Source organism: Scyliorhinus torazame, chromosome 8 (genome assembly GCF_047496885.1).
Source record: "Scyliorhinus torazame isolate Kashiwa2021f chromosome 8, sScyTor2.1, whole genome shotgun sequence".
Taxonomy (NCBI): domain Eukaryota; kingdom Metazoa; phylum Chordata; class Chondrichthyes; order Carcharhiniformes; family Scyliorhinidae; genus Scyliorhinus; species Scyliorhinus torazame.
In genome coordinates this window covers 34387950-34415756 of record NC_092714.1, presented here as the reverse complement: position 1 = coordinate 34415756, position 27807 = coordinate 34387950, and the positions used below count along the sequence as shown (strand labels likewise).

Here is a 27807-nt window from a genome sequence, read left to right as displayed (position 1 = left end):
TCCCGGAGGACTGGAGAATAGCCAATGTTGTTCCTTTGTTTAAGACTGGTAGCAAAGATAATCCAGGGAACTACAGGCCGGTGAACCTTGCATCAGTGGTAGGGAAATTACTGGAGAGAATTCTTCGATACAGGATCTACTCCCATTTGGAAGCAAGTGGACGTGTTAGTGAGAGGCAGCATGGTTTTGTGAAGGGGAGGTCGTGTCTCACTAACTTGATAGAGTTTTTCAATGAGGTCACAAAGATGATTGATGCAGGTAGGGCAGTGGATGTTGTCTTTCTGGACTTCAGTAAGGCCTTTGACAAGGTTCCTCATGGCAGACTGGTACAAAAGGTGAAGTCACATGGGATCCGAGGTGAGCTGGCAAGATGGATACCGAACTGGCTAGGCCATAGAAGGCAGAGAGTAGCAATGGAAGGGTGCTTTTCTGGTTGGAGGGCTGTGACTAGTGGTGTTCTGCAGGGATCAGTGCTGGGACCGTTGCTGTTTGTGGTATACATAAATGATTTGGAGGAAAATGTAACTGGTCTGATTAGTAAGTTTGCGGATGACACAAAGGTTGGTGGAATTGCGGATCGCGATGAGGACTGTCAGAGGATATAGCAGGTTTTAGATCGTTTGGAGACTTGGGCGGAGAAATGGCAGATGGAGTTTAATCCGGACAAATGTGAGGTATTGCATTTTGGAAGGTCTAATACAGGTAGAGAATATACCGTGAATGGTAGAACTCTCGAGTATTGACAGCGAGATCTAGATGTACAGGTCACTGAAAGAGGCAACACAGGTGGAGAAGGTAGTCAAGAAGGCATACAGCATGCTTGCCTTCATTGGCCAGGGCATTGGGTGTAAGAATTGGCAAGTCATGTTGCAGCTGTATAGAACCTTAGTTAGGCCTCCCTTGGAGTATAGTGTTCAATTCTAGTCGCCACACTACCAGAAGGATGTGGAGGCTTTAGAGAAGGTGCAAAAGAGATTTACCAGGATGTTTCTTGGTATGGAGGTCATTAGCTATGAGGAGAGGTTGAATAAACTCTGTTTGTTCTCACTGGAACGAAGGGGGTTGAGGGGCGACCTGATAGAGATCTACAAAATTATGATGGGCATAGACAGAGTAGATAGTCAAAGGCTTTTCCCCAGGGTCGAGCGGTCAATTACTAGGGGGCATAGGTTTAAGGTGTGAGGGGCAAGGTTTAGAGTAGATGTACGAGGCAAGTTTTTTTACACAGATGGTAGTGGCTGCCTGGAACTCGCTGCCGGAGGAGGTGGTGGAAGCAGGGACGATAGTGACGTTTGAGGGGCACCTTGACAAATACATGAATAGGATGGGAATTGAGGGATACGGACCCAGGAAGTGGAGAAGATTTGAGTTTAGACGGGCAGCATGGTCGGCGCAGGCTTGGAGGGCTGAAGGGCCTGTTCCTGCGCTGTACGTTTTCTTTGTTCTTCAAGCATAATGTGTGCTATAATAGAAGCCGAACATTCTGGAAACACTCAGCAGACCAGGTAGCTTCTAAAGAGAAACAAAATGTTAACATTCCAGGCCAATGATCTTTCATCAGAACAGTATGTACTATGATCATGCAAATGTTGGCCATTGGAATATGGATGGCATGCGGTCTTTCCTCAGTTTTTGCTTGGCAACAAAAGAATTTTCATCATCAACCCAAACTAAATCATGACAATTCGCCCACAAATTAGAGTTTGAGTTGCATGCCACAGTCCTAAATCTGAGCATCCCAGTCTATTTTTTTAAACTAACATTCATCCCACACCAATTACACCCCTATTTTATGAACAGACTGTGGCAATTCCCTAGGCATGGTGAAAAAGATGCTGATATTAGGCTGGTCAAAGAAATTCTCAATTGTGATTGCAGCTAATCTTTAAGCATACAAGCCTGTACACAAAATAGCCAACTTTACACCAGTCCTGAGAAGAAAATGAAAAAGTTCCAACATTTTGCAGATTTAACTTAATTTATATATAACCTCTCTGGAGGTCAACATTAAATAAAATAATTTTCAATGTCCATTTTCAGAAGCCATCTTTAACATTTTCTGTTTGCTAAATAAGTTAAGTTAACTTAACACATTAACATGCCACTATTGTACTTGTATAAGATGTTCTAGTCTGTGGTAATCTGTGACGCTATTCCAATAAAGGATTGTTGCAATGGTGAACAGCAATCACGAGTACGAGCAGTGATAATAATCAGTTAAGTATAATAGATTGTCAATCCCAGGCTGGAGTCGGGCCCACAGGAGAATACAACATTCAACTGTGCCTATTTCTGCAAACTTTATTTTTTTAATGCACTTTAGATTTTTAATGATTCCATTTAGTAATGATTTTTGATTTCCAGTGCAATAAAATAAATCATTTTGACAGGAGCAATATAGCTGCAAATTATTGTTGTTCAAAATAATGCAATACATTTATGTTGTATTCCTCTGTCCACATTATTTTATCATTGATATTAACTGATTATTGACTGGAGCAATATTACAAGAGAATTTAAGCATCTGTCTGCTGTTTCTTAAAACAGAAAATATTTGAAATTCTCAGCACATTGATCAGCAGGTGGAAGTGGAAAATGTTTTTCACATTTAGGTGGAATGATCTGTTTGAACTTTATTCAATGATATTGGCTCTTTCTTCACCCCGTCAAAGATATTTATGTCCTTCAACCTTGGTCAATGTCAACATGCATTGGACTTTAAATCAGAATAACAGTGAACCAGTGGTGTCTTGGGATTATTGTGGCTGTATGTTGTAAGGGGCTTTGGTGAATAGATTAATATGATAAATTATATTAAATTCCCAATGGAAAGCAGTAAAACATATAATACTTTGGATAACCTTACAACTGCTTTTATATTTAGTTGTTAAGTGTTGGTCTGGTCTTTCCTCTGGGTGCTCGGATTTCCTCGCACAGTTCAAAGATGTGCAGGTTAGTGGATTGGCCATGCTAAATTGGACAGAGTTGAGTGATGTTACAAAAGTGCAAATGGGGTCTCAGTTGCAGCTTGGTCATGTGGTTGGAAACTCGCCTTGAGGTCAAATACAACAACAAGGTTGTCCAAGCCTCCGATCATTGTCAGGGAGAGGAGTGGAGTCAGTGGCCAGGGAACGGTGTTTGTTACCAGGGTTTGAAAAGAATAGCTTCTGTCTGCCCAACATTTAGTTGAAGGAAATTCCTCCTCATCATGGGCAGCACGGTGGTACAGTGGTTAGCACTCCTGCCTCACAACGCCAGGACCCAGGTTCGATTCCAACCTTGGGTGACTGTGTGGAGTATGCACTTCTCCCCGTGTTTGCATGGGTTTCCTCCGGGTGCTCCGGTTTCCTCCCACTGTCCAAAGGTATGCAGGTTAGGTGGATTCGCCATGACCCTTAGTGTCCAAAGGTTGCCTAAATTGCCCAATGATTAGATGGGGTTATGGGCTTACAGGGATATGGGGGGTGTCATAATATACATCTATGTATATAATGGAGTGCTGACAGGCAGTGATTGACACACAGGATGACCAGTAAGCACACAGAACAGAGCAGCCAATCACCAGACAGGACACGACCACTATAAAGCCAGAGGGCACCAGTTTTCCCGCTCTCTCGGGACCCAGCCTCTGAGACAGTCAGAGTTAGTGAGCTGTCCAGTGCAAACACCATGTGGTAGCTAGTAAGTCTGGTTAGGCTAGTATCAGGTCTCCAGTCAAGTCAGCATAGTGTCAACCCACAGTTGAACATGTATATTAGTTTAGATGTTAAATAAAATCGTGTTGCATCTTATCAAGTGTTGGAGGTCTGGCTCTCGCTACACTGAATCAGTGCAGTCCACATCGACCCAGCCTACCCAACCAATCAGGGGGGTCCTACGTGTGGTGCTCTTTCGGAGGGTCATGTGTAGACTCAATGGGCCGAATGGCCTCCTGCACTGTGGAGTTTCTATTCTATTCTATGATTGGGGGAGGGAAGTTTGGAGAAGAAAAAATTAATAAATGTAGTGTCACCAGGAGCTGTATGCTGGAAAGTTGGTACTTTTCTCATAAGATTCTCCAGTCTTTGACAGTTTCCCACTACAAAAATGACCACATGAAATCAACCCAGAAGTCACATTGTAGATTGATGGAAACACCTATTGGGTATCAGTGCAACGAGAATCCGCTGTGTAGCCTTACCAAATGATATAAACCGAGCACGGAGTCCTGCTAGGGAAAAGCCAACTTGGTGAATACAAGGAAGGTGCCTTGGAGAATGATGAATTTGCTGTGTGCATACTGTTATGTTTGTGTGATTAATGTAAGAAATCGGTGTGTATATTGTATTGTATGTATCTGTTGCAGTAATATTTTCAAACCAGGATTTTAAAAAAAAGACAGCCAAACTCTGTGGTTGCTGAAGGTACAATTAAAATGTTGTAAAAGTGAGATCATCATCTATAAAAGTGAGATCTTTTAAGCCAATCTTATGTCTGTAAGGAGTGCTGTGGGCCAGTGGTGCAATGGATAACGTGCCTGACTGCGGATCAAAAGATTCCAGGTTCGACTCCTGGCTGGCGCATGGTAAACATTTCGACATTAGTTCCAAAACTCCTTGAAACAATGTCTACAATGGGTTTTTGTTATGATTTCTGGTGAATAGATAAGTAGAGACATTGGATTCTCCGTTTGGGAGACTAAGTGTTGATGCCAGCGGAACATGTGTGGAATTTCGCGACCGAAGAATCGGCGCAAAACCCTCATAAATTCCAGTATCGGTGAGGGGCTAGCACCTGCAGCAAGTTTAAACACCCGTGGACCGTGCCGAAAACAGCCGGAGACTGGCCAGGTCCTGGGCCAAGCATGTGCACGGCTGATAACCTGCACCAGGTGTGCCGTAAAACATGGCGCCGGCTCTGCGCAAACCTAACCAGCCCACCTCCTGGCCACCCCCAATAGTCCCCCCAGCCCTAGCAGATGCACGCCCCGACCAGCTGCATGGATCCTGGCCAAGTGTGGTGGCGTGGACACTGTCCGCAGCTGGCACGCCGGGTTCCTGCACTTTTGGGACCACTCGTGGCCCGTGCCGTCGGGAACTCGGCTCATCAGGGGCGGAGCATCGCAATTGGGCCGGCTGATGATGCGCCAACGCCGTTGAAACGGTGCGCATCACGATGACAACAGTTTGGAGGTGGCAGAGCATGGCGGACCGGCATCAAACCAGCACCGATCCCGGCGTCCGAATCCATTTTCCACCTGATCGCCGATCACTATTTTGATGGCGGGCTACGGAGCATCCAGCCCATTGTGTTTAAACTTAAGCAAGTATGTTATGGAATTTGAGCGGAATGTGGTGATGTAATTAATGGGAGAAGTTTGGGCTGTAGCAGGCAGAGTTTATTTTACTTTTGGCTGCGAGCTGAACAGCAGGTTCTGTAGAAGGCTGTCCGAGATTCAGTATTAATCTGACAGGGTCTCGTTCTCTCTCTCTCTCTCTCTCTCTTCAAGCAGTCTCTCAAAAGATCTCCCTATACAAAGATTGGCAAGTTATCCTGTGTTTACGAACTATATTTAAGTGTTTTTTGTCCTATAATGGGTGATGCAGAAGGAGGCCATTCGGCCCATTGAGTCTGCACCAATCTCAAGACAGACTGGCACATAAGGTGAAGTCACACGGGATCAGGTGAGCTGACAAGATAGATACAAAACTGGCTCGGTCATAGAAGACCGGGTAGCAATGGAAGGGTGCTTTTCTGAATGGAGGGCTATGACTTGTGGTGTTCCACAAGCGATCATTGCTGGGACCTTTGCTGGTTGTAGCATATATAAATGATTTGGAGGAAAACATAACTGGCCTCATTAGTAATTTTGCGGATAATGCAAAGGTTGGTGGAATTGCAGATAGCGATGAGGATTGTCAGAGGATACAACACAGGATATAGATCGGTTGGGGCAGCACGGTTGCACAGTGGTTAGCACAGTTTCACAGCTCCAGGGTCCCAGGTTCGATTCCCGGCTTGGAACACTGTCTGTGTGGAGTCTGCACATTCTCCCCGTGTCTGTGTGGGTTTCCTCCGGGTGCTCCGGTTTCCTCCCACAGTCCAAAGATGTGCAGGTTAGGTAGATTGGCCATGATAAATTGTCCGTTAGTGTTCAAAAAAGGTTAGCTGGGATTACTGGGTTACGGGGATAGGATGGAGGCATGAGCTTAAGTAGAGTGCTCTTTCCAAGAGCCGGTGCAGACTCGATGGGCTGAATGGCCTCCTGCACTGTATATTCTATGATTCTATGGAGACTTGGGCGGAGAGATGGCAGATGGAGTTTAATGCGGACAAATGTGAAGTAATGCATTTTGGAAGGTCTAATTCTGATGGGAAATATGCAGTTAATGGCAGAACCCTTAAGAGGATTGACATGCAGAGGGATCTGGGTATACCAACATACAGGTCACCAAAAGTGGCAATGCAGATGGAGAAGGTAGTCAAGAAGGCTTATGGCATGCTTGCCTTCGTCGACTGGGGCACTGTATAAAAATTGGCAAGTCAAGCTGCAGTTGTATAGAACCTCAGTTAGGCCACATTTGGACTATAATCCCCCCCCACATCTACAGCTCACCCTCTGATGTTAGTTTCTCTGTTCTCTCTGGGGACTGCCATTAGCACTCTTTCCCCTTGGTTTCTGTGGCCATTAGCACCCGGCTTCCCTGGATTTCTGTGGCTATGACTCATCTTTCATTCTCACTCCACAGTATAAATATTTCCCACTTTCTCTGTCTGTTAGCTTTGACAAAGAGTTATTGGACTCGAAACGTTAGCTCTTTTCTCTCCCTACAGATGCTGCCAGACCTGCTGAGATTTTCTGGCATTTTCTCTTTCATTTTGCAATATAGTGTTCAATTCTGGTCGCCACCCTACCAAAGGATGTGGAGTCTTTGGAGAGGGTACAGAATTTACCAGGATGTTGCCTGGTATGGAGGGCATTGGTAAGGGAGAGGTTGAATAAACTTGATTTGTTCTCATTAGAACGATGGAGGTTGAGGGGTGACCTGATAGAAGTCTACGAAATTATGAGGGCTATGGACAGAATGGTTAGTCAGGAGCTTTTTCCCAGGGTGGAAGAGTCAATTACTCAGGGACATAGGTTTAACGTGCAAGGGACAAAGTTTAGAGGAGATGTGCAAGGGAAGTTTTTTTACACAGAAGGTAATGGGTCCCTGGAACTCTATGTCAGAGGAGGTGGTGGAAGCATGTACGATAGTGACATTTGACAAATACATGAATAGGATAGGAATAGAGGCATACGGACCCCGGAAGTGTAGAGAGGTTTAGGTTAGACGGGTAGCATGGTCAGTACAGGCTTGGAGGGCCGAAGGGCCTGTTCCTGTGCTGTACTTTTCTTTTGTTCCAACCCTCTGAAAGAGCGTTCTACCCAGGTCCACTCCCCCGTCCACCCCACCCTATCCCCATAAACTAACCTGCACATCCTTAGACATACAAACTCCACACAGGCAGTCACCCAAGACTGGAATTGAACCCAGGTCTCTGGCGCTGTGAGGCAGCAGTGCTAACCGCTGAGCACAGAAAAAGAAAGCATCAGTTCAAAGTTGAAATGTTTCTTTTTATTGTTTAGCATTGTTTAACTATAAGCTGTAAACTATAAACTGTAAGCTATATTTCTGTGATGTTATTGTAGTTTAATACAGTGATAAAAGCAAATTACTGCGGTTGCTGGAATCTGAAACAAAAACACAAAATACTGGACAATCTCAGCAGGTCTGACAGCATCTGTGGAGAGAGAAGGGAGCTAACGTTTCGAGTCTGGATGACTTTGTCAAAGCTAGAGAGAAATGGGAGTCAGAATTATACTGTAGTTTAGGGGACTTACAGCTGTAGAATAAAAATGGGGTGGAGGAGAGTTCACAGTCTGAAGTTGTTGAACTCCATGTTGAGTCCACAAGGCTGTAATGTGCCTAATCGGAAGATGAGATGCTGTTCCTCCAGTTTGTAGTGCTTCACGTGCACCTCCTTCAATCTGGTATGTTGCATTTGCTGCTCCCAATGCGGTCCACTCTACATTGGAAAGACGAAACACAGACTGGGTGACCGCTTTGCTGAACACCTCCGGTCCATCCGCAAGCACGACCCAGACCTTCCTCTCGCTGCCATTCCAGCTCACCGTCCTGCTCTCGTGTCCACAAGTCCGCCCTTGGCCTACTGCAATGTTCCAGTGAAGCCCAGTGTATTCTAATTTCTTTATGTGCCACTTTACAGCACCATTCTTAGCCTTAATCACACCTATTTTATATTCCTTTTGTCTTCTATCCTCGAGGTCTTTGTCAATCTCCACGCCCCTCAATTACAGTATATATCTGACCCCATTTCTGGTTCTCTCCTAACTTTGACAAAGAGTCATCCAGACTTGAAACGTTGGCTCCATTTTCTCTCCACAGATGCTCTCAGAGCTGCTGAAAATGTCCAGTATTTTCTGTTTTAGTTTAATGCTGTGTTTGCAATAAAGTTTGGTTTAATATGCCACATCCTTATTTATGCGTGGCAACACTTCTGGAGCGAAATATCCTTTCCTCACAGTTTTACAAATTTAAAAAAAAGTATTGCGGTTTCTGCCCGGTATGCAAGCAAATGCTGGGGTCTGGTCCGAGATCATAAAATTGTTGCTGACCTCGGACTTTATGTAAACTTTAATTTGGATTGAACTTTGGCCTGTACAGGAACCTGTGCTGATAATATACTGTATTGAGCTTTCCCTGGGAAACTGATTAGCCAGGATTAAATAGGCATGTACTGTGTATAGGTTAGGCTCAAAGAAGAGCCAAGTGATTATTCCCTTTCTGTTTTGCTAAATATCTGAAGACCTTTTATATAAACATTCAGATTTTTGTATTTAGATAACTTGAGTTATTGAACTGAATGAGCTCCACCCCACCTATCACGATCCCCAGCCCCTTGCGACATCACATTAGTTAACCTTTCTCCTGCCCCACTAATAACTATCCAGAGTGCTACTGTTGCCTAGCTGGTGATGTGATTTTATGCATTTGCAGCTGTTGAGTGTATTGAGCACAGACTGTAGCCCCTGGTTTCAGTTCAGAGGCAAACTACTCAAGTTTACATCATTCTTGTCCCATTAGGAAATGCATTCTGGGCATGAAGAACCCCGCCCGTGGTCTTCTGAAGCAATTATCAGGCAATTTACTACAAAGCAAATTTATAAACTGATTTGTCCATACCTGGTTGTAATCTGATATTGTCCAATGTGCATTCTTCTTCAGGGGTAAATTGCCTGATAATTGCTTCAGAAGACCACGGGTGGGGTTCTTCATTCCCAGGGTGCCCAGAATGCATTCCCCAATGGGACGGAGAAATGGGCATCAGGGCAAAATCTGGATCGGTGCTGGGCACCGACCTGAACTCCATGCTTCACCAGTGGGCCTGATGGGCCATGTTCCACCCTCCCCTGATCTCCCAGTCCCTGCGGCCAGGAAGCACATGGGCGAGGTCCACTTGTGGTCTCTACAATCATGAATCTGACATGGTGGACCAAGAAGGCAACTGTTGACCCCTAGGCCCACCGTGAGATTCACCACACCAGACCCTCGATGATGGGGACCATCCAAGGCCACCCCTCCACCCCACATCTGACCACCACCCTTCCCTCCCCCCGCACCGCACAACAGACCCTCGCCACCGGATTGCCTGGGTGCCCAGCCCCCTCCCAGGGACCACTGTAATAGAGGCTCCCGCAGCCTAAAGTAACCTCCTTCGCATATTCCACCCCCCCCTCTCTCTCTCTCTCAAGAAAAGAGACATCTTATGGAAGCTAGAGAGCAGTCCAGACAGGGGTTGTGGGAAGCATTATAGTTGCAATACTTAGCATGCAGCTCCACGTCCATTCCTGAAGGTGAGCAGTTGTGCCTCTGTCTGGTTCCTACAGATTCACTGTCTGCAATCCATTCATAGCTTTGGTAGTGATTGACAGCTGGTAAAAACCATCTGCCACTTTGATCCACTCGTAGCCCTTCATGCTTCACTGGCATAAGGGGGTGAAACTCCAACATTTGTAAACCACGGCCACATCAAAGAGATGAAACTGCACTGTGCATTCCAATCACTCAAACATGATTTCACAGGGATCACCCCAATACTTTCAGGTGGGGGGAGGGGCAGCCAGGCAATCTAGGGGTGGGGGGTTGCCTTGCCGGGGGTGGGGGGGGGGGGCTGCTAAGATGGCGGTCCAATAGTGGGATTCCCTGAGAATCCCTTCTTATTCCACGCCATGCATAAATTTTCTTGGCGTGGAACATCAATTGTATCCTACTTTACAATCGCAAGGGGATTGTAAAGCTAGTGCAATTCGACTCCGGTGGGTGATTCACATTTCCATATGGATCTCCTTATCCAAGCTGAATTTGGTCTTCCCTATCATTGGAACATTGAAGATAGAATGTTTTAATATAATCAACAATAATATTGATGTGTGAAGGGTGCCTTGGAAAGACTAATCAACTTTTATGCATCTTGTAATGGAAATGACAGTGGGGCTAATTTTGACTGTGAAATGGGCAATAATCAATCTGCATTCCATTTTCCATCTCTACCTTTTAATTTCAGTTGAAGTAAAAATATAGAGAGACGCAAAGCAGGTGGCTGATTTACTATCACTCAAAGTAAAAATTACCACCAGTTTCTATCTTTTCCTCCCACTTGCTCTATTAGAGAGCTACTACATCACACAATGGGGGCTGGTTGTTTGCTAGATAGTTCTTTTGTGATGTAGAGCAAGCTTCTTAATGAAGGCCCTGCCTTCTCAACCTGGCCCCTCGCCTGAGGTGTGGTGATCCTCAGGTTAAATCATCACCAGTTAGCTCCCCCTCCCCCCCCCCTCCCCCTCAAAGGGGAAAGCAGCCTCAGGGCATTTAATAATCTTTATTATTATCACAAGTAGTCTTACATTAACACTGCAATGAAGTTACTGTGAAAATCCCCTCGTCGCCACACTCCGGCGCCTGTTCGGGTACACTGAGGGAGAATTCAGAATGTCCAATTCACCAAACAGCATGGGCGAGATTCTCCACTCCCGTGCCGGTTGGGAGAATCGCCTGGGCCGCCAAAATTTCCCGGGACGCCGGTCCAACGCGATTCTCCCAAGCGGCGGGAACGGCCCCGTCTAGTTCCATGGGCCGGAGAATTGCCGGCACCAATTCTCCGGCACCCCCGCTATTATCCGGCCCGGATGGGCCGAGCGGCCAGGCCAAAACGGCGGGTTCCCCCCGGCGCCGTCCACACCTGGTCGCTGCCGTCGGGAACAGCGCGGGAACGCTGGGGGGGGGGGGGGGGGGCTGCGGGGGGAGGGGGGATCCTGCACCGGGGGATACCTCAAATGTGGCATGACCCGCGATCGATGCCCACCGATCGTCGGGCCGTCCTCTCTGAAGGAGGACCTCCTTCCTTCCGCGGCCCCGCAAGATCCGTCTGCCATCTTCTTGCGGGGCGGACTCAGAGGACGGCAACCACGCATGCGCGGGTGACGCCAGTTATGCGGCGCCGGCCGCGTCATCTATGCGGTGCCGCCTTTACGCGGGGACGAGGCCTGGCGCGTGTAGATGACGCGGCCCCGATCCTAGCCCATTGTCAGGGCCTGAATCGGTCGGGATCGGGGCCGTTTTGCGCCGTCGTGAACCTCGACGGCGTGGGCACTTCGGTGCGTGAGTGGAGAATCCCGCCCCATGTCTTTCGGGACTTGTGGGAGAAACCGGAGCACCCGGAGGCAACTCACACAGACACGGGGATAACGTGCAGACACCGCACAGACAGTGACCCAAGCTGGGAATCGAACCTGGGACCCTGGTGCGGTGAAACAACAGTGCTAACCACTGTGCTATTTGGGACTATGGCAACCTTACCCTTTACCTTCAACACACAATCTGAAACCACTTAATACCATTCTGCAGACCAGGGGCTGGGGGATAATTCTTCATTTTTATTTACATTCTGTGGAGAAGTGCCTTGTATTCTGTTAGAGTACTTCCTTTTAATTTCCCTTTGTTCCCATTTTATTCCTTTTAGCTTTATTGATTTTTTTTTTTGATCCGGGAATTGTTAATTAAGATGCACCTTTAAATCCAGTGGAGGAAGTACAGAATTCAAAGTTTGAAATAGCTTGACACCTGGATCACGAGGTCCTCAGGCTTTGAATTTGGGAAAGGAAATCCCAGACTTTCTGGCAGCCAGCAGATTGGAAGGATTTGGTTCCTTTGGTTGGCTGGCAGCCAATGGGTTGGCCAGGGACATGTTCTGCCTGGCAACAGACAACGTTTGGTTCCTGCCAGGTGGGATTTTTCCGAGAGAACCCAGTGGAAGACGAGACCCTCGAAGTAGAAAGCTGTGTTTTCTTCCCTCTCTCTCGTCTACTGGCTGCCTGCTGTCTCTGCAACTCTATAGTGAAGACCATTAAAAACTGAAGGAAAAGAGAACACCCAACTGGAGAAAGGAACCAACAGGAAGATATCCAACCAAGTCAATGATCCTTATCTTTTTTTTTTGCCCTCTATTAAATGTGTGTGGGAGTGCTGCCCTAGCCCAGGGTGTCATGAGATTTCCAATAACTAAACATTTGTGGCCCATATCTCAGTAGATCAGGTTGTCACTGGTGTGAACTCTGCAACCCATGTGTTCAGATGATCTCCTGAGCAATGATATTGATATTCAAGTGGTCCATAAAGATGAGCAATATCCCCAAAACTGTTTATTGCTATTATTCTGCGAAAGTAGAATTAAATGTTAGAGCAAAAAATGAATATATATAATTGTGTACAGAATAATCTTGCTGTTAGGATTTATCATAAATCCATCTGAATGCACTCTGTCCAGTTTACAACCTTCAGTAGTGCACAAGATATAGACAAGATGTTACATGGCATCAGCACGCTGTCCTTTTTTATTTTGGCAGGCTTGAGCTCCAATTCAGCCGATTCAAGGATGGAAGTATTATATTAAATAATATCTCACACTTCTAAGCCTGAGAATAGTTCTGATGTTGGCTGGCCTGAGTTGCTTCATTATCTTGGGAACTGTGAATATAACACTGGCAAGCAATTCTTCTTCTTCTGCTTCGGCGATCACTTTTTAACGATTATGATTGCCCACCTAAGAAACTGTGTTACTGGTGATGGGTTCTGTGAGTTCTTGCATGGCTGATGAGCCCGATCCTAGAGCCACATCTTCGACCACACACTTGACGGATGTTTCCAGGAGGTGGGATTATTCCTTGCTCTCTAGATCACTGGTATTCCTTTCTCAGGCTCCTTTTCCTGGCTTCCTCTTGCTGTCGGGCATCCTCAAAGAATTGTGTCCCTTCAATAGGGAGGCTCTTCCAAGTGGGTCTCTTCTGAGACAAGGTCTCCCAGGTGTTAACGTCGGTGTTGCATTTCTTGCGGTAAGCCTTCAAGGTGTCTCTGAAGTGCTTCCTTTGCCCTTCTCTTGTTCAGAAGCCTTCCTTGCGCTGCGCAAAGAAAATCTGCTTATGCAGTCAGGACTCTGACATCCGAAGCACGTGGTCGGCCCAGCTGATGATCATGGCCACGATGCTGCTGCTCTTGGCTCCTTCAAGCACGCTGATGTTAGTATGCCTGTCCTCCCAGCTGATGCGGAAAATCCTTTTCAGACAGTGTTGATGGTACCGTCCATGTTTCTGAGCTGTATAGAAGAGTTGGGAGGACGACAGCCTTTTACACTAGGATCTTCGTGCCAGCACTGATGTTGTGGTAGTCAAGACTCTCATCCTTGGGTATCCAAAGGAGGCACTCATGGATTGAATGCGATGTTAGGTCTCTGCATTGATGTCGGCCTTGAGAAGAGAGGTGGCTCCCCAGGTAAGGGAAATATTCCACGTTTGATGCAGTTTGTCCGTTGATCTTGATGAAGGGAGACCAGAACTTGCCCTGCAGTGGGTTGGTAAAGGAGTTGAGTCTTCTTGGGCTTGAAGCTGAGATTGATTTTTCGGAATGCTTCCGCGAAAGTGTCAAGCACGGTTTGGAAATTCTCTTTTGAGAGAGTGGAGATGACTATGTCATCCGCATACTGAAGTTCCACGGCGATGTCCTTTGGGTTTTCTTGGATTTCAACCAGTTGAGGTTGAAAAGTTTCCACCCTGTCCGTGTCATTTTCGTGCGTGTGGTGTGTGGATGCTGGTTTCCTCTAGGTAGACGCCTAGGTGCAGGACATCTTTAACATGGGTATGCCGTTGTGTATCAACAGACACATGGGTAGGTCCAGTTCCAGTTGCAAGGGAACCTCGGCGACTGGGAATCTCCTACTGATGCAGCCTTCATTCGCCATCACAATCATTGATACCGTAAGAGTATACCAAATCTGGATCAGTTAATAGGTATTGATGAATAAGTGTTCTTTAGTGGCACTGTTGATGACTGACTGCAGTATTGGCGCAAAGGAAATCAGTTTTCAGTGAAGTTACTGGAGTGCGAATGCAATCCAACTTCTCGAGCACAACGCTGATATTGTATCTGTAAAATCTCAGGTACTTCGAACAGTGTATTAATCAAAGGTTTTACCCAGGCGCCCTTATTTGCAAAACAGAAGACAAATCAGCTTCGCCATTTTATTCATAATTCCCTCACTCAACAAAGTATGACTCAAACTCACAGCTGAGCTCTAGGTGTTATCGGCACTGACTGAAGGAGGCTAGCCAGGCTACGATCACTCGATGTGGATATCTTCTCTGGGCTTCGAAACCCAGGGTCTCTTGCAATGGTTGTGCCTGGGGTCTGTTCCAATGATCCTTCCTTTATACTGGTCTGGTAGCAAGAGGCAGAGGTATACACCCCCAACTGGCCATTGTCCCATCCAGACCCCGACTTGTTATTGGAAAACAGGATACTCCTGTTTTATCCAGGATGATTCAATCAAGACCCATTGTCCTCATCTGACCAACCATCAGCCCATTGTGGAGTATGATAGTTTTTTTTGTCTGTCCTTTGTTCTGCAGCAAAGTTGATCACCTGTGTCTGGAAATTTGTTATATATTCATAGCTTGGTCCTGTTCTTTTGTGTAAACGCGAGTGGGTAATCACAAGGTCCATACAGCAATAATGAGTTCATGCGTTCAGTTGAGTGCTCTTGCAGACGCCCAGGCCGGGATTCTCCGAAATCCCAGCCAAGTGTTGACGCTGGCATAAACACCGGAGTGGTGCACGCCGGCGTCAACGGGCCTCCTGGCCCAGCGATTCAGGGGGCCAGCACGGCGCCGGAGTGCTGCACGCTGCTCCGGCGCCGATATGTGGCCTTGCACTGTCGGCGCGAGTCCGCGCATGCACGTGGTGCCCGTCTCCACGCTGGTGCCTGTGTATGGTAGCCATTTCCGCGCCGGTGCCGTGCAATGTGGCGGAGTCCTACAGTGGGCCCGCGCGGAAGGAGATGGGCCCCCTCCAGATTGCAGGTGCCCGCCGATCGGTAGCCCCCGATCGCGGGCCTGGCCGCCGTGGAGCCCCCCACGCCCCACCCACCAGGACGGCCACCCCGGCCGCGGGTCCAAACTCCCGCGGGGTGTTACCAGGTTGGAACCACGCCAGCAGGACTCAGCGGAACCCGGCGGGAATTTGGCTGGCCGACCGCGGAGGATCACCACGGGGGCCTCTTTTTTTTTTTTTTTTTCAGCGGCCCCCAACTGGTGCCGTGTCTACCGCGCGGGCGCGATAGACGGCGATTCTCCGGTCGCCGGAGAATCGTGTCCCAACGCCGACCCGGCGCGGGCTCAGAGAATCCCGGCCCCAGTATCAATTCAGCCGGTGTCTCCTGTGGAAGTTTCTGTTCCCGGCCCATGTGTATCTTCTCAGTTTTCAGTACCACACTGATTTCTCTAAATCATGTGTATTTTGACCTTTGAATATTTGCCATTTTGACTTGGTATACATTGTTTTTTCTTCTTGCCACTTTAATTGACATAGTGTTTGCCTATCATGTATATTTAACATTATAGTTTCATTTCCCTTCTGTCTATCTTTTGGTAGATTTTCAAGTTTTATTTTCACAGCTTATCCCTTTGTCTTTTGGAAGAGGAATCTATAATTTAATAATACCTTTGTCAATTCTTAATTTTTGACCTTGTTTTTGCAATGCTGATAGAGTGATTATCTTAATCATGTTGTTATCACCAGCCTCTAAGTTCCATAAGTTATGTCTACAGTAATATTTGATCACTTGTTTGAATCTGATCTATGAGTTACCCCCAGTCCTATCCTTTGCACATTTGCATCCGAAAGTTGGATTCTGTAGTCTTGCTTTATCAAGACATTCTCAGTTTATATTGCATCAGTCTTCCATTATTCTCAGCTTGATGTTATACAGTGCACTTATTCACTATACAATATGCCAGGAGATGATGTAAGGAAATAACTAAACTGCATCAAGTTTAAAGATTCAGTATTCATAACTTAATTCTGACATTTACACCGATGAAGTAGTGCATTTTAAGTCTATAATCTGTTTAAAACTTGAAAATATCAAGTAACATACAATACGTAGATTGCACACTTAACAGCTGTTCATCTTGAATCTGCTATTGCAATTCAATAATGCTATACTGCTCTCCTTCAAATTAAGGTGGTCTTAGATTTTGGCATCTATTTATCATGCTTCAGGTGTGTGTACTTAAATTATACTGCTGTATTTTGCATGTCTTAACCTTTTTACTGCTTTGAAGGATAATTTTCCAAAATGTTTCACTTTGTTCTTCCTTTTATTTCCTGTCTCTGCACTTGTGGCTGTATTTCCGCAGGCATCAGACAACCTTTGGTCGGTAAGTCATCGTTTCTGAGTAATGTGAAACACAATTTCAATAAAGCCTCTCTGTTCTAACCCAAACTGACTACAAAAGCCAGAAATAATCCCCCCCACCCCCCCCTTATCTGAGATGGACTTGACAGACTGTTAAATAATGCCCCATTTATACTCTAGTACTGTGCCAACGGCAGTGGTGACTTTGGTGGCAATGTTGTAATATCAATCATGTGGTGCTGCGGCTTCTGGAGGAGCCAAGAAATGATGTCAGGCAATGGTGTTCCAAGTGGCCAGAATATTTTCTGACCAGGATTTAACAAAATAGGTGGAGTTCCATTATTATTCTTTTGAGAGTATAAAATTTCCAGGGGTTTAATAATGCTGTTTTGTTCTATCCTCTTTCCCCCCCTCCCCCCTGAAAACTACAACAGTGGCATTGCAAAAAAGAGCCGAACTGTACCCTGAAAACCCAGTAAGCATGCAATGCATTTTTGGGGCATGATTTTGAACAGAAAATAAAAGTAATGACTGACTTATAAACAATGTGTGTGCATTTGCTCAGTTGTTTCATTGTTGCCACAGTGCTGTGGAGCCCAGCCGTGTCACATTGCAGAGTTCTGGCAAAATCAGTTCAAGTATATAAAGCGGACAGAAATGCTTGCTGATCGAATGGTTGAGGATGTAAAGTGCACAATGGCTATAAGAGCGAGCAGTGAGATACTGACATCTAAACGGAATGAGAATTATTTGTACCACTCGGAATACTGCTTGGATTTGGAGTGTTTACACTTTATCTTCTGGATTTTATGTCTCTTTGTATGCAGTGACTGATACTAAAGCTGTCCTCCCCATTCCCCTGCCAGCATTGCTAATTTTTCAACTGTGATATATTTCAATAGTCACCGTACTTATCCAATAGTATAACATCGAAACAAAATGGTCTTTCCGAACCATTCCTAACCCTCAGTACAACCAGTTTCTAGAGAGAAGCAAAATACCGTGGATGCTACGATTGAAACGAGAACCGAGAATGTTAGAAAAACCCAGCAGGTCTGACAGCATCTGTAACTCCCTAGAATTCTGCCAGACCTGCTGAGTTTTTCCAGCACATTCTCTTCTTGTTTCAGCTTCGAGACGTATTTCATTGCCAATCTACATTGTCAAACAGGTGTGTGTGAGGATGGCCCTATGAGGACTTCTGTACTGAACTATTTCCTTGTTTGTTCAACACCTTTTCTAATGGTGAAATGGTTACGGTAAAATTCGACTTACATTAGAATAAAAAAAGACTAAAGGAAAGCATAAATGTATTTGGCACTAAACATTTTTGACATCTGTTTAGGGGGGAAAAAAAAGAGGGTTTCACTGCAACATTAAGAGCATTTCTTCATGCCTCTGATCAAATGTTGATTCTGACTTCTGAATTAGTAAAGCATTATGCCTTGCATCTTTGAGCACCAAATATACATGCATAAGAAGATGCTTGCACTAAAGTTGGGCTGTACTGGGCGAACTATCAATCTAAAGAGAAAGGGGAATCTTTCAACGGGCTAAGTTCCTGGAGCAGGCAGGGGCAATCACTTCCATTACTCCAATCCTGTGCTATTCTGTCTGCCACAGCCTGTTATTTCTGCAGAAAGCCACTTATCTGCAGTGACGTAATGGACCGGATTTTCTGGCAGGTGTCAGGACCCCAATATCGGGCTCCATGCCCTCCGTCTACCTTCTGGTGCAACCGTTGCGAAGACTGCCCCCTAATTGGCCACCTCTGTGCTCGCTGCCCTATAAAAATGGCAGGTGGGCTCCCGATGATGCAGCGGGAGAGATGGGTGCTACTGGGCCAGGTGGGTGAAGGCAAGGACACCTCAGCGTGGCAGCACTCTCAGTTGCCTGCAGAGTAAGTGAAAGATTAAGAAATCCCAAAGCCAGGAGAATTGTCTCCGGTCTGCACTGAAACCTCTTTGCAGGCCTAGTAAAGGCTGCACTGTGCCACCATCATTGGGCATGGAGCCTCTGGCTTAGATGGCACAGTGGTCTTCTGCCAGGAAGCTGCCTCTGCACTCTGAGTGATTGCTCTGATGTCAGTACAATGCTGGAGCAAAGTAGCCCCAATGTAGGACTCTAATTGGTTCTCCACCTCCATGAAAGTGGAAATGCATCACGGTGACTCTCTCCTATTTAACTACGGTTTACATTTTTTAGTCATGACTGATTCAAATTGTCACCTGTTCTCACTGAAATCACAAACCGTTCAAAGATTCCATGCCAAGATCTTGGCCCATTAAAACAGTATGATTGTTTACAGGAAACGTACCGTGTGTGTGTGTGTGGGGGGGGGGGGGGGGGGGGAGGGGGGGTGCGGGGGTGCGGGGGTGCGCAAGTTGGAAAAGGAGATTTTAACTCCCAGTGAAATTGGTTTATTCAACCTCTGCAGAGTTTGCTCCCTGAAGATGTTCATTCATCCATTATTCCTTTTTGTTCGATTTGAGCAGTGCAAAATAGGATTGTGTGCCAGGTAACTTTGTTTACATCAAATAAGGTATTACCGCTGCTGTAGAGAAAAAGGCTAACTGGTCAATTACTGTACTCTTCAGATAAAGAAAAGGGCCAGTGAAATAACCACACTTGCCTTAGAGTGCTCTTAAGTGAGGGGCCATTTCAGATACTATTACACCCAGTTAAAAATAACAATCTGACTTTCATTTTTTTTTAATAGAAAAGCTGATTGTTTTGATGTCCTGCTATGCTTTATTGATTCAATTTTGAAAATTAACTTTTTGTCCTTGTTTGACCTACAGCAAGTTCATTCACATTTAAATGCAGATAATTGGATTTTCACTACATTTGTAAGTGAGTTAGTCAGAGATCCACATTTCAACTGTGAGTGTAGAGGATTATTGGAGAGATTGGGGCTGAGACCGTCTGAACAGTAAGAGGAAACTTGTTCAGTTAACAATTAGAAATAAGGAGCTCACGAAGGGCAGGAGACGAGTCTTTTTTGCTCTCTATGCAAATGAGGTTTTCACACATTTTAAGACTACAGCCTCTGGTTGCAAGTGTAACACGGCACCATTTAAACAGTGAAACATGAAATCTGTCAAATTTATGAATCTACATTTCAAAGAGGCAGCAGTACAGGTGCAGTGCAGCACTGCACAAACATTTTGACTTAGTCGGTAAGACATTGGGCTGGATTCTCCATCCTGCTGCGCCAGATTTCTGGTTCAGCACGCCGGCAGGATGCTCCATTTCGCTGGCTGGTCAATGGGGTTTCCCATTGTGGGACAGCCCCATGCCGTCGGGAACCCCTGGGCAGCCAGCAAAATGGAGCATCCAGACCCTTGTGAGAAAATGCTGGAAAATCACAGCAAGTCTGGCAGCATCTGTAGGGAGAGAAGAGAGCCAACGTTTTGAGTCCAGATGACCCTTTGTCAAAGATGTGACAAAGGGTCATCTGGACTCTAAACATTGGCTCTTATCTCTCCCTACAGATGCTGCCAGACTTGATGAGATTTTCCAGCATTTTCTCTTTGGTTTCAGATTCCAGCATCCGCAGTAATTTGCTTTTGTCCATGTGTTTGACTAGTGACATTTGAATCCGTAATCAAACCAATAATATTACATATTAATGGCCTTGAGTTCATTTCTTACTAATGTTATCTTGGGAATGTAATTTGAATGACTACAATTCCTAATTACTGTGTAACATGATAAATTCATATTTAATAAGTGGTTGTGATATTTTAAAAATATATTTAAAATTATTGCATTTATTCAAATCAACAAATCATTAGCGCTAGTTAGCCAAGCCATGTTATTATCAATCTGGCTGAATGATTTGTAATATTTTATCCTATTAAAGTAATGACCTACATTGATAGTGAAACTATAGGGTAATTTGACTAATCTCACGTATCAGTGCTTGCGTCTGCTGTTTGCCACTAATTGCAAAAAAACTTCAGAGACCAATAAGATTTGGCTGTCCTCTTAATTTTTACATTTATTAACTGTTTTTACTTTTACTGAATAAAGTTGGTTTATCAAATAGATAATGTTGTCTTTTAATTTCAGTTAAATGTATTTGATACACAATAGAAATGCATAATTCCAAAGTAGAGAGGTTATTTTCTTGTCGACTGGAAAAATCACAAAAGCAAAATATAGAGGATGCTGGAAATCTGAAGTAAAAACAAAGGGCGGGATTCTGCGCAAATCGGCAGGGCGGGAAATAACGGCGCAAACCCTGGCCGGAACCACTCTGGCGTTGAGCCGCCCCAAAGGTGTGGCATCCTCCGCACCTTTTGGGGGTTACGACAGCGCCGGAGTGGTTTGCGGCGTGCCAGCCGGCGGGAAGGGGCTTGGCGCCACGCCAACCGGCGCCGAAGGGCCTCCGCCGGCTGGCACGAGTTGGCGCATATGCAGGAGCGCCAGCGTCTGCTGTCGTCATCCCCGCGCATGCGCAGGGGGGTTCATCTCCGCGTCGGCCATCGCGGATCGGTGCAAGGCTGATGCGGAGGAATAGAGTGCCCCCATGGCACAGGCCCGCCCCGCGGATCGGTGGGCCCCGATCGCGGGCCAGGCCACCGTGGGGGCAACCCCCCCCCGGGGGCCAGGTCGACCCGCGTCCCCCCCCCCCCCCCCCCCCGAGGACCCCGGAGGCCACCCACCGAGCTGGGTCCCGCCGGTAGGTACCAACCTTGATTTACGCCGGCGGGACCCTCGTTAAACGGGCGGGACTTTGGCCCAAAGCGGCCCAGAGAATTCGGGCGGCCCCGGGGCCCATTGAGTCACGGTGGTTCCCGCCATTCTCCGAGGCGGGCAGCACGATTCACGCCGGGGCGATTTTTGGGGGGCTGGAGAATTCGGAGGACGGCGGGGGCGGAATTCATGCCGATCCAAGGCGATTCTCCGACCCGGTGGAGGATCGGAGAATCCCGCCCAAAGTGCTGGCATTACTCCTATTTGTCAGCATCTGTGGAGGGAGAAACAGAATTAACATTTCATGCTATGATCTTTCATGATAAATGTTAGGCCCGATCTACCGGCAACAACCTGCCGGAATCTCGTAATCTAGATCCCGCCCACATTGGGCAGGACCCACTCTCGCATGGCTAATCAGTCGAAGAACTCTCTTATCTTTGCTGATGCCGGATCGAATAGCCACCCAGTATCTATCAGCCTCACCGAGACCCCAGCCAGGTGGCGCACAGTACTGGTCCCCACAAACCTGGGGGGTGTCTCCCAGCTGATCGGATTTTAAAAATTTAACAAACTTTTAAAAACCATTTTAAAAATTGGCATCCCAATCTCCTCTTGCACTGAGGAGCTCCACTGTCGGAGCTCCTCAGTGCAGGAAATGATGCTAAAGTGCAGCCTCAGGATGGCGTTGAAAGCAAGACCGAGTGCCATTAGATAGCGGGGTTGTTCCCGACGCTCCAAGCACCGGGAACGACTCCGCTAATCCCGGCCAGAACGGACTCTGTTTTACTTTGGTTAGATCACACCCGTTAACTGAGAAAGTAAATGTTTCTCTCTTCACAGATGTTGCCAGATCTGCTGAATATGCCCACCATTTTCTGTTATCAATTATAATGACATGTTTTCCCGTTTTTTCAATTGTTGAGAATGATTGTTCTAATGGACAGCAAACTAATTTGATTTCTGCTCTCTCGTAGCCAGGGTGATCAACTTGTCTGATGGGAAGGTTGACCTTGTGGACAGTTGTTTAGAAGAAACTGGTGGTCTAGGTGTGAACATTGTGGTGGACTGTGGAGGTTTGTATTGTTATTAAGTGCCAATCACGATTCTTTTTGAAGTTTCACAATTTAACCCATGTTAAATCTTCCATGGATGTTTCACAATATTATGACATTTTTTTTAACATTCCCTTTTATCTTTTTCTACCCTGAAGCAATTATGCCAGTTGCCCTTTGCTCTACACAGACCAAAAATCAAGCTGCAAGTTTATTGTCTGTATGGCTCAGAGGTGGAGACCTTCTGCGGGATTCTCCGCCAGCAGGATTATCCACTACGCCAGCAGTACACCCACACTCGCGGGTTTCCTGGTGGCGTGAGGTGGCCACAATGGGAAATCCCATTGGCAGATGGCGGGAATGGAGAATCCCGCTGTCGGGCAGGGAAGCAAACGGCTGGCAGACCGGAGAATCCCGCCCCCTAACTTTGAGACTTTGGGACAACTAAAAGTTTATTTTTAAAATCACTTGCTAATTCCAAGGATTGGTCCATATGTTACTAATTCTGTTTTGGTTTTATAGCTGTGTAACTGGAGTAATTGTGATTTTAATCCTTGTCGTCAGACTGCCCAGACTTTAATGACCACCAGGGTTTGTGGTTAAGAACTGTTAAAATGTTTCAAAAGACTATTCCAGTTTATCGTGCCAAAGATCAGTGAAAATAGATGGTTTTCACTTAAAGCAAGGAGGGGTTGGAATTACTTTCAAATTAATTTTGTTTTTCTCTAATTTGCTTTATTTTCCCTCTCCCACCTCCATTCCAGAAGTGACTATTCTGCTACGTCTCTTGATTAAAATTTCAGTTTGGAATTTTTCTTATTTCTACACAACAGTTAGAATTTACATTGAATTGAGTCTAACCAAACACGAATCTTGCAAGCATCAGTGAAGGAAAAGACTACCAACCATCAGTGATGAGTGGATTTTAACCCACTCAGCCTTCTTTATGCTAAAATTCTGATATAATGTCACCAATTTTTAAAGTTCAATTTTGGAAAACATCAGCACATTACTGAACAATAAATATTGGTGAATGTGCAAGTCAGCAGGCGAGCAGAAATAAGTGAAAATGTGACTACTAATTTGGCAAAAAAGACATGAAATGTATCTACTTTTTTAAATTAATGGATGGGAAATGTTGCATTTTTCTTTCTAGAATTCTGTAACACAGCTCGACACTGAGCCTAGAACTGAGCAAACTATTGAAGTGTAATTTAGACTTCCCTTTAAAGTAAGATCTCTTTTGATCCTGGATAACATTTGTTTGAACAAAATATACTAGCAGTGATGGGGGCACATTACGTGGATGTGTCAATATTCTATATCAGAATATACAGGATTCTCAGCCTTACAATTTAGGGGAAGTCATGAAAGATGAAAGTTTGGGCTATGAGTCATCTTGGAGCAGGCTGACTCATAGAACAAATAGTGACGCTCAGAGAAGGTTGGCTCCCCACCCTGTTCACCAGGCGCAGGTGTGTGGATTGCAGAAGCTTTTTTTAATTTAAAAAAAATCAATGAGCTCAAAGCTGCACATTTAGTATTCTTTGAATCAAATACAGACATTTCCTTAAAATAAATTGCAGTTTTATTGTGGGTTCGTAATGATTTAAGCCTGATGATGCAAACCCAGAGATTAAAATTCCTCTTCCACAACGTTAGAGCAAAACATGAAATCTAATTTTCTCGTGCCAATGTTTTTGCAAGTGTTGTTTTCTTAGTTTCTCATCTGCTTATGTGAGTTAAGCTTTGATGGTACAACAGTGTGCGCTTTGATATTTTGCTGTGTTACAGTGCAGCTCTACAGCAAGGAAGATGAACCAGCTGTCAAACGGCATCTCCCACATAAACATGACATTCTCAGTCTTCTGGCTGTTGCAGGTCACTGGGTAACAACAGAGGAGAATCTGCAGGTAGTCCAAGAAGCTTACACATACGGGTCATTTGTAACTTGTCAATGCAGCGCTATTCACCAGTACACAAGACATTCAACTTCATACGAAATCCAATTGTTAATGTAAATCCCAAAGGTTCCCTTCTCTTGTCTGATTTATGCAGAGAGAGAACGAAAACCCAGTTATTAAGTTGCAGAACCGTTTAGAACAATCATGACAAGGTGGATTCAAAAGGTTAGGGGTGGTGTGATTTCCTATCTCTTATCTTTTTATTTCCAAATATACTTTTATTACTAATGCATAAAGTGAAATCTATAACCTTAAATCCTGATGTATGAATTTTATTTCCATGTCTGTTTTTGTGACTTGCAAGTGCAGGGGCAAGGCCTTGTCTCAAAACAGGAATGCCTTCTTAGATTAATGTTAATATCCTAGCTTTTTTTAGCAGGATTTTTTAAATGAATACACAAGGCTCATTGGAAATAGTTCCATGATCTAATCTCCCATACAGTATCTTCTGTCTGCATAGTGGATGTATGTTGTATACTAAATTTGGTACCCAAGATTACATTTCAATAAACGTTTTCATAGGAACCGTGCCCTCGAGGACTAAACCATTATGGTACTAGTCATGCTGTAGGCCATGCTGTATTAGAAGTGTTCACTAAGGGTATTACACCTACCCTGTCATATACTGACACTCTGGCACCCCATACAGCAGGACTGTTTTTATAATGGTGCAGTCTTTAAATAGCATAACTTCATGCTCTTAATAATCTCTACTCCAAAAAATTGCTTTCTTTACATTATTGATTCATCACATTTTACTTTTAAATTTGGAGTTCAGCAACATAAATAAGTAGAGAGTTTTGCACAATTGCAGTAGAACATCCTCAAACATCACTTTCCTACCAAATCCACATCAGGTAAACCGAATGTATTGTGCTAATAGGGAAGAACGGCACGCTCTTTTCCCATCCCACTGAGCATAATTGCATGTCGCCATTCTCTTCCCATTCCCTTCACTTTTCGTCTTCTCCTGCCCTTCCTCTATCCCTTCTGTCTTTTTCCTATTTCCATCCCTGAACAGTCTAACCTTGTTTATTTGAATATTACCTTTTGTCTTGCTCTCTATGTGCAACAGCACCGGAGATCAACTAGTTTTTAATAAAATAGCTTGAAACCCACTAACTGTCACAGTATGTGGCTATGTTTTTCACCAGATGTGTTTTCTTTACCTATTTCTCGTATATTTAAAATGACCCCTTGATATTCAGACCTCCTGCTTGCAATTAAGGGTATAGTTTCAGTAATCCCCTTCTCTTGCTTCCTCTCCACTTCCACGCACTAATTATGTTCTCAAAATTTGGCCATCCCCATTCCTAATCTTCTGGCAATGTTTCTTTGTACATTGGACTTTTAAGTTCATGCACATCAGATACAGATGTTCGACTTTTAAGTTGCATTTGCTGTGCTCTGTTTTTAGTTAGCCTTGCAGTAACATTATGGTCATGTTACAGGATAAATAACCTAGAGGCCTGGACCAATAGCCCAGGAATGTGACTATTTTGAGATTTGGACCATTTAAAATTTTGAAAAACGTTTTGATTGTTGTAAAGCTCCATCTGGGTCACTAATATCCTTATATATATTACATATATATATATTTACAAACTCCAATCTCAGGCCAATGTCTCTTAGAACAAAGAAAAGTACAGCAGAGGAACAGGCCCTTCGGCCCTCCAAGCCTGATCCGACCATGCTGCTCGGCTAAACTACAATCATCTACACTTCCTGAGTCCATATCCCTCTGTTCCCATCCTATTCATGTATTTGTCAAGATGCCCCTTAAATGTCATTATCGTCCCTGCTTCCACCACCTCCTCCGGCAGCGAGTTCCAGGCACCCACTACCCTCTGTGTATAAAAAAAAAAACGTGCCTCGTACATCTCCTCTAAACCTTGCCCTCGCACCTTAAACCTATGCCCCCTAGTAATTGGCCCCGCTACCCTGGGAAAAAGCCTCTGACTATCCACTCTGTCTATGCCCCTCATAATTTTGTAGACCTCTATCAGGTCGCCCCTCAACCTCCATCGTTCCAGTGAGAACAAACCGAGTTTATTCAACCGCTCCTCATAGCTAATGCCCTCCATACCAGGCAACATTCTGGTAAATCTCTTCTGCACCCTCTCTAAAGCCTCCACATCCTTCTGGTAGTGTGGCGACCAGAATTGAACACTATACTCCCCAAGTGTGGCCTAACTAAGGTTCTATACAGCTGCAACATGACTTGCCAATTCTTATACTCAGTGCCTCGGCCAATGAAGGCAAGCATGCCGTATGCCTTCTTGACTACCTTCTCCACCTGTGTTGCCCCTTTCAGTGACCTGTGGACCTGTACACCTATATCTCTCTGACTGTCAATACTCTTGAGATTCTACCATTCACTGTATATTTAGCTGCCGTCTAAAGTGGATTATCAAGACAACTAGAAAGAGCCTTACGTAAGGCCTTTCATAAACACAGGATGTGCTTCTTGTAACCAGTGATGTACTTTTGACTGGATGCACCACGCACATACTAGCCAAGGTTACTGTATAGTGATCAGGAGTGGAAAGTATGACAATTTTCCTCCTTTTAATACTGGTGCCAAAGCCAATTATAACATTTCTACTAACATTAAATCAATTAAATTGGCACACACCAGGAAATCAAACTTGTGAATCCAGGTCTTAAACAGCTGCACTATTTGGGTTGCAAGCAGAAATTTTACAAGACATTTAAAACATGCAGAAAGTTCTGATATTTGGTAGATTTTATGATTGTTAAATTATAATTTGATATCCCTTTTAAACCAATTATTTATTTACTTTCACAGCTTGATCCACCAGATAGTCAATTTCTGTTTCACAAAGGAGCAACCATTTCATTCCTAAATGAGGAAGTGTGGCAACTATCAAGCATGCAACAGGGGAAGTACCTGCGTATCCTTTCCCAGTCCTCTTTGGAGGATTTGAGGCACTTAAGTAAACGCTACCCAATGACCCTTAGGAATTCAATAACCAGGCCTATAGCTTTACATTATACATACAAATATTTCTATTGGTGTTCATAGCCCACATTATAAACAATTTTGCTATCTAAGACTGCCAACTCTGGCTAGAAGTATCCCTGTAGGTTTGATCATGTGATGCTTGATCACGTAACTGTTGCTGCAGTTTGCCAATGTTATTGCATTGTTCAAATGAAGTTAAGAATTCACCTGTGTGGAGTATCTTTACTCCATTATGGCTATTAAAACTATATATTTTTAAATGCGTTTTTTAAGGGACGTGGGCTTCGCTGGCTAGGTCGACATTTGTTGCCCA

General features: G+C 45.0%; 1 protein-coding gene across 8 annotated transcripts in view; it reads left to right on the top strand.

Annotated features, from left to right (window-relative positions):
* cryzl1 (crystallin, zeta (quinone reductase)-like 1) overlaps window positions 1-27807 on the top strand; it is a 119352-nt gene that overhangs the window by 77100 nt on the left and 14445 nt on the right. For 7 of the 8 annotated variants that reach the window (XM_072513362.1, XM_072513368.1, XM_072513367.1 and 4 more), the window contains 4 exons: window positions 16790-16810; window positions 22467-22565; window positions 24339-24457; window positions 27318-27423. In XM_072513362.1, coding sequence (XP_072369463.1) covers window positions 16790-16810; window positions 22467-22565; window positions 24339-24457; window positions 27318-27423 — 345 coding nt within the window. The remainder of the gene's footprint in view (window positions 1-16789; window positions 16811-22466; window positions 22566-24338; window positions 24458-27317; window positions 27424-27807) is intronic. The other variant, XM_072513369.1, reaches the window with a different exon arrangement.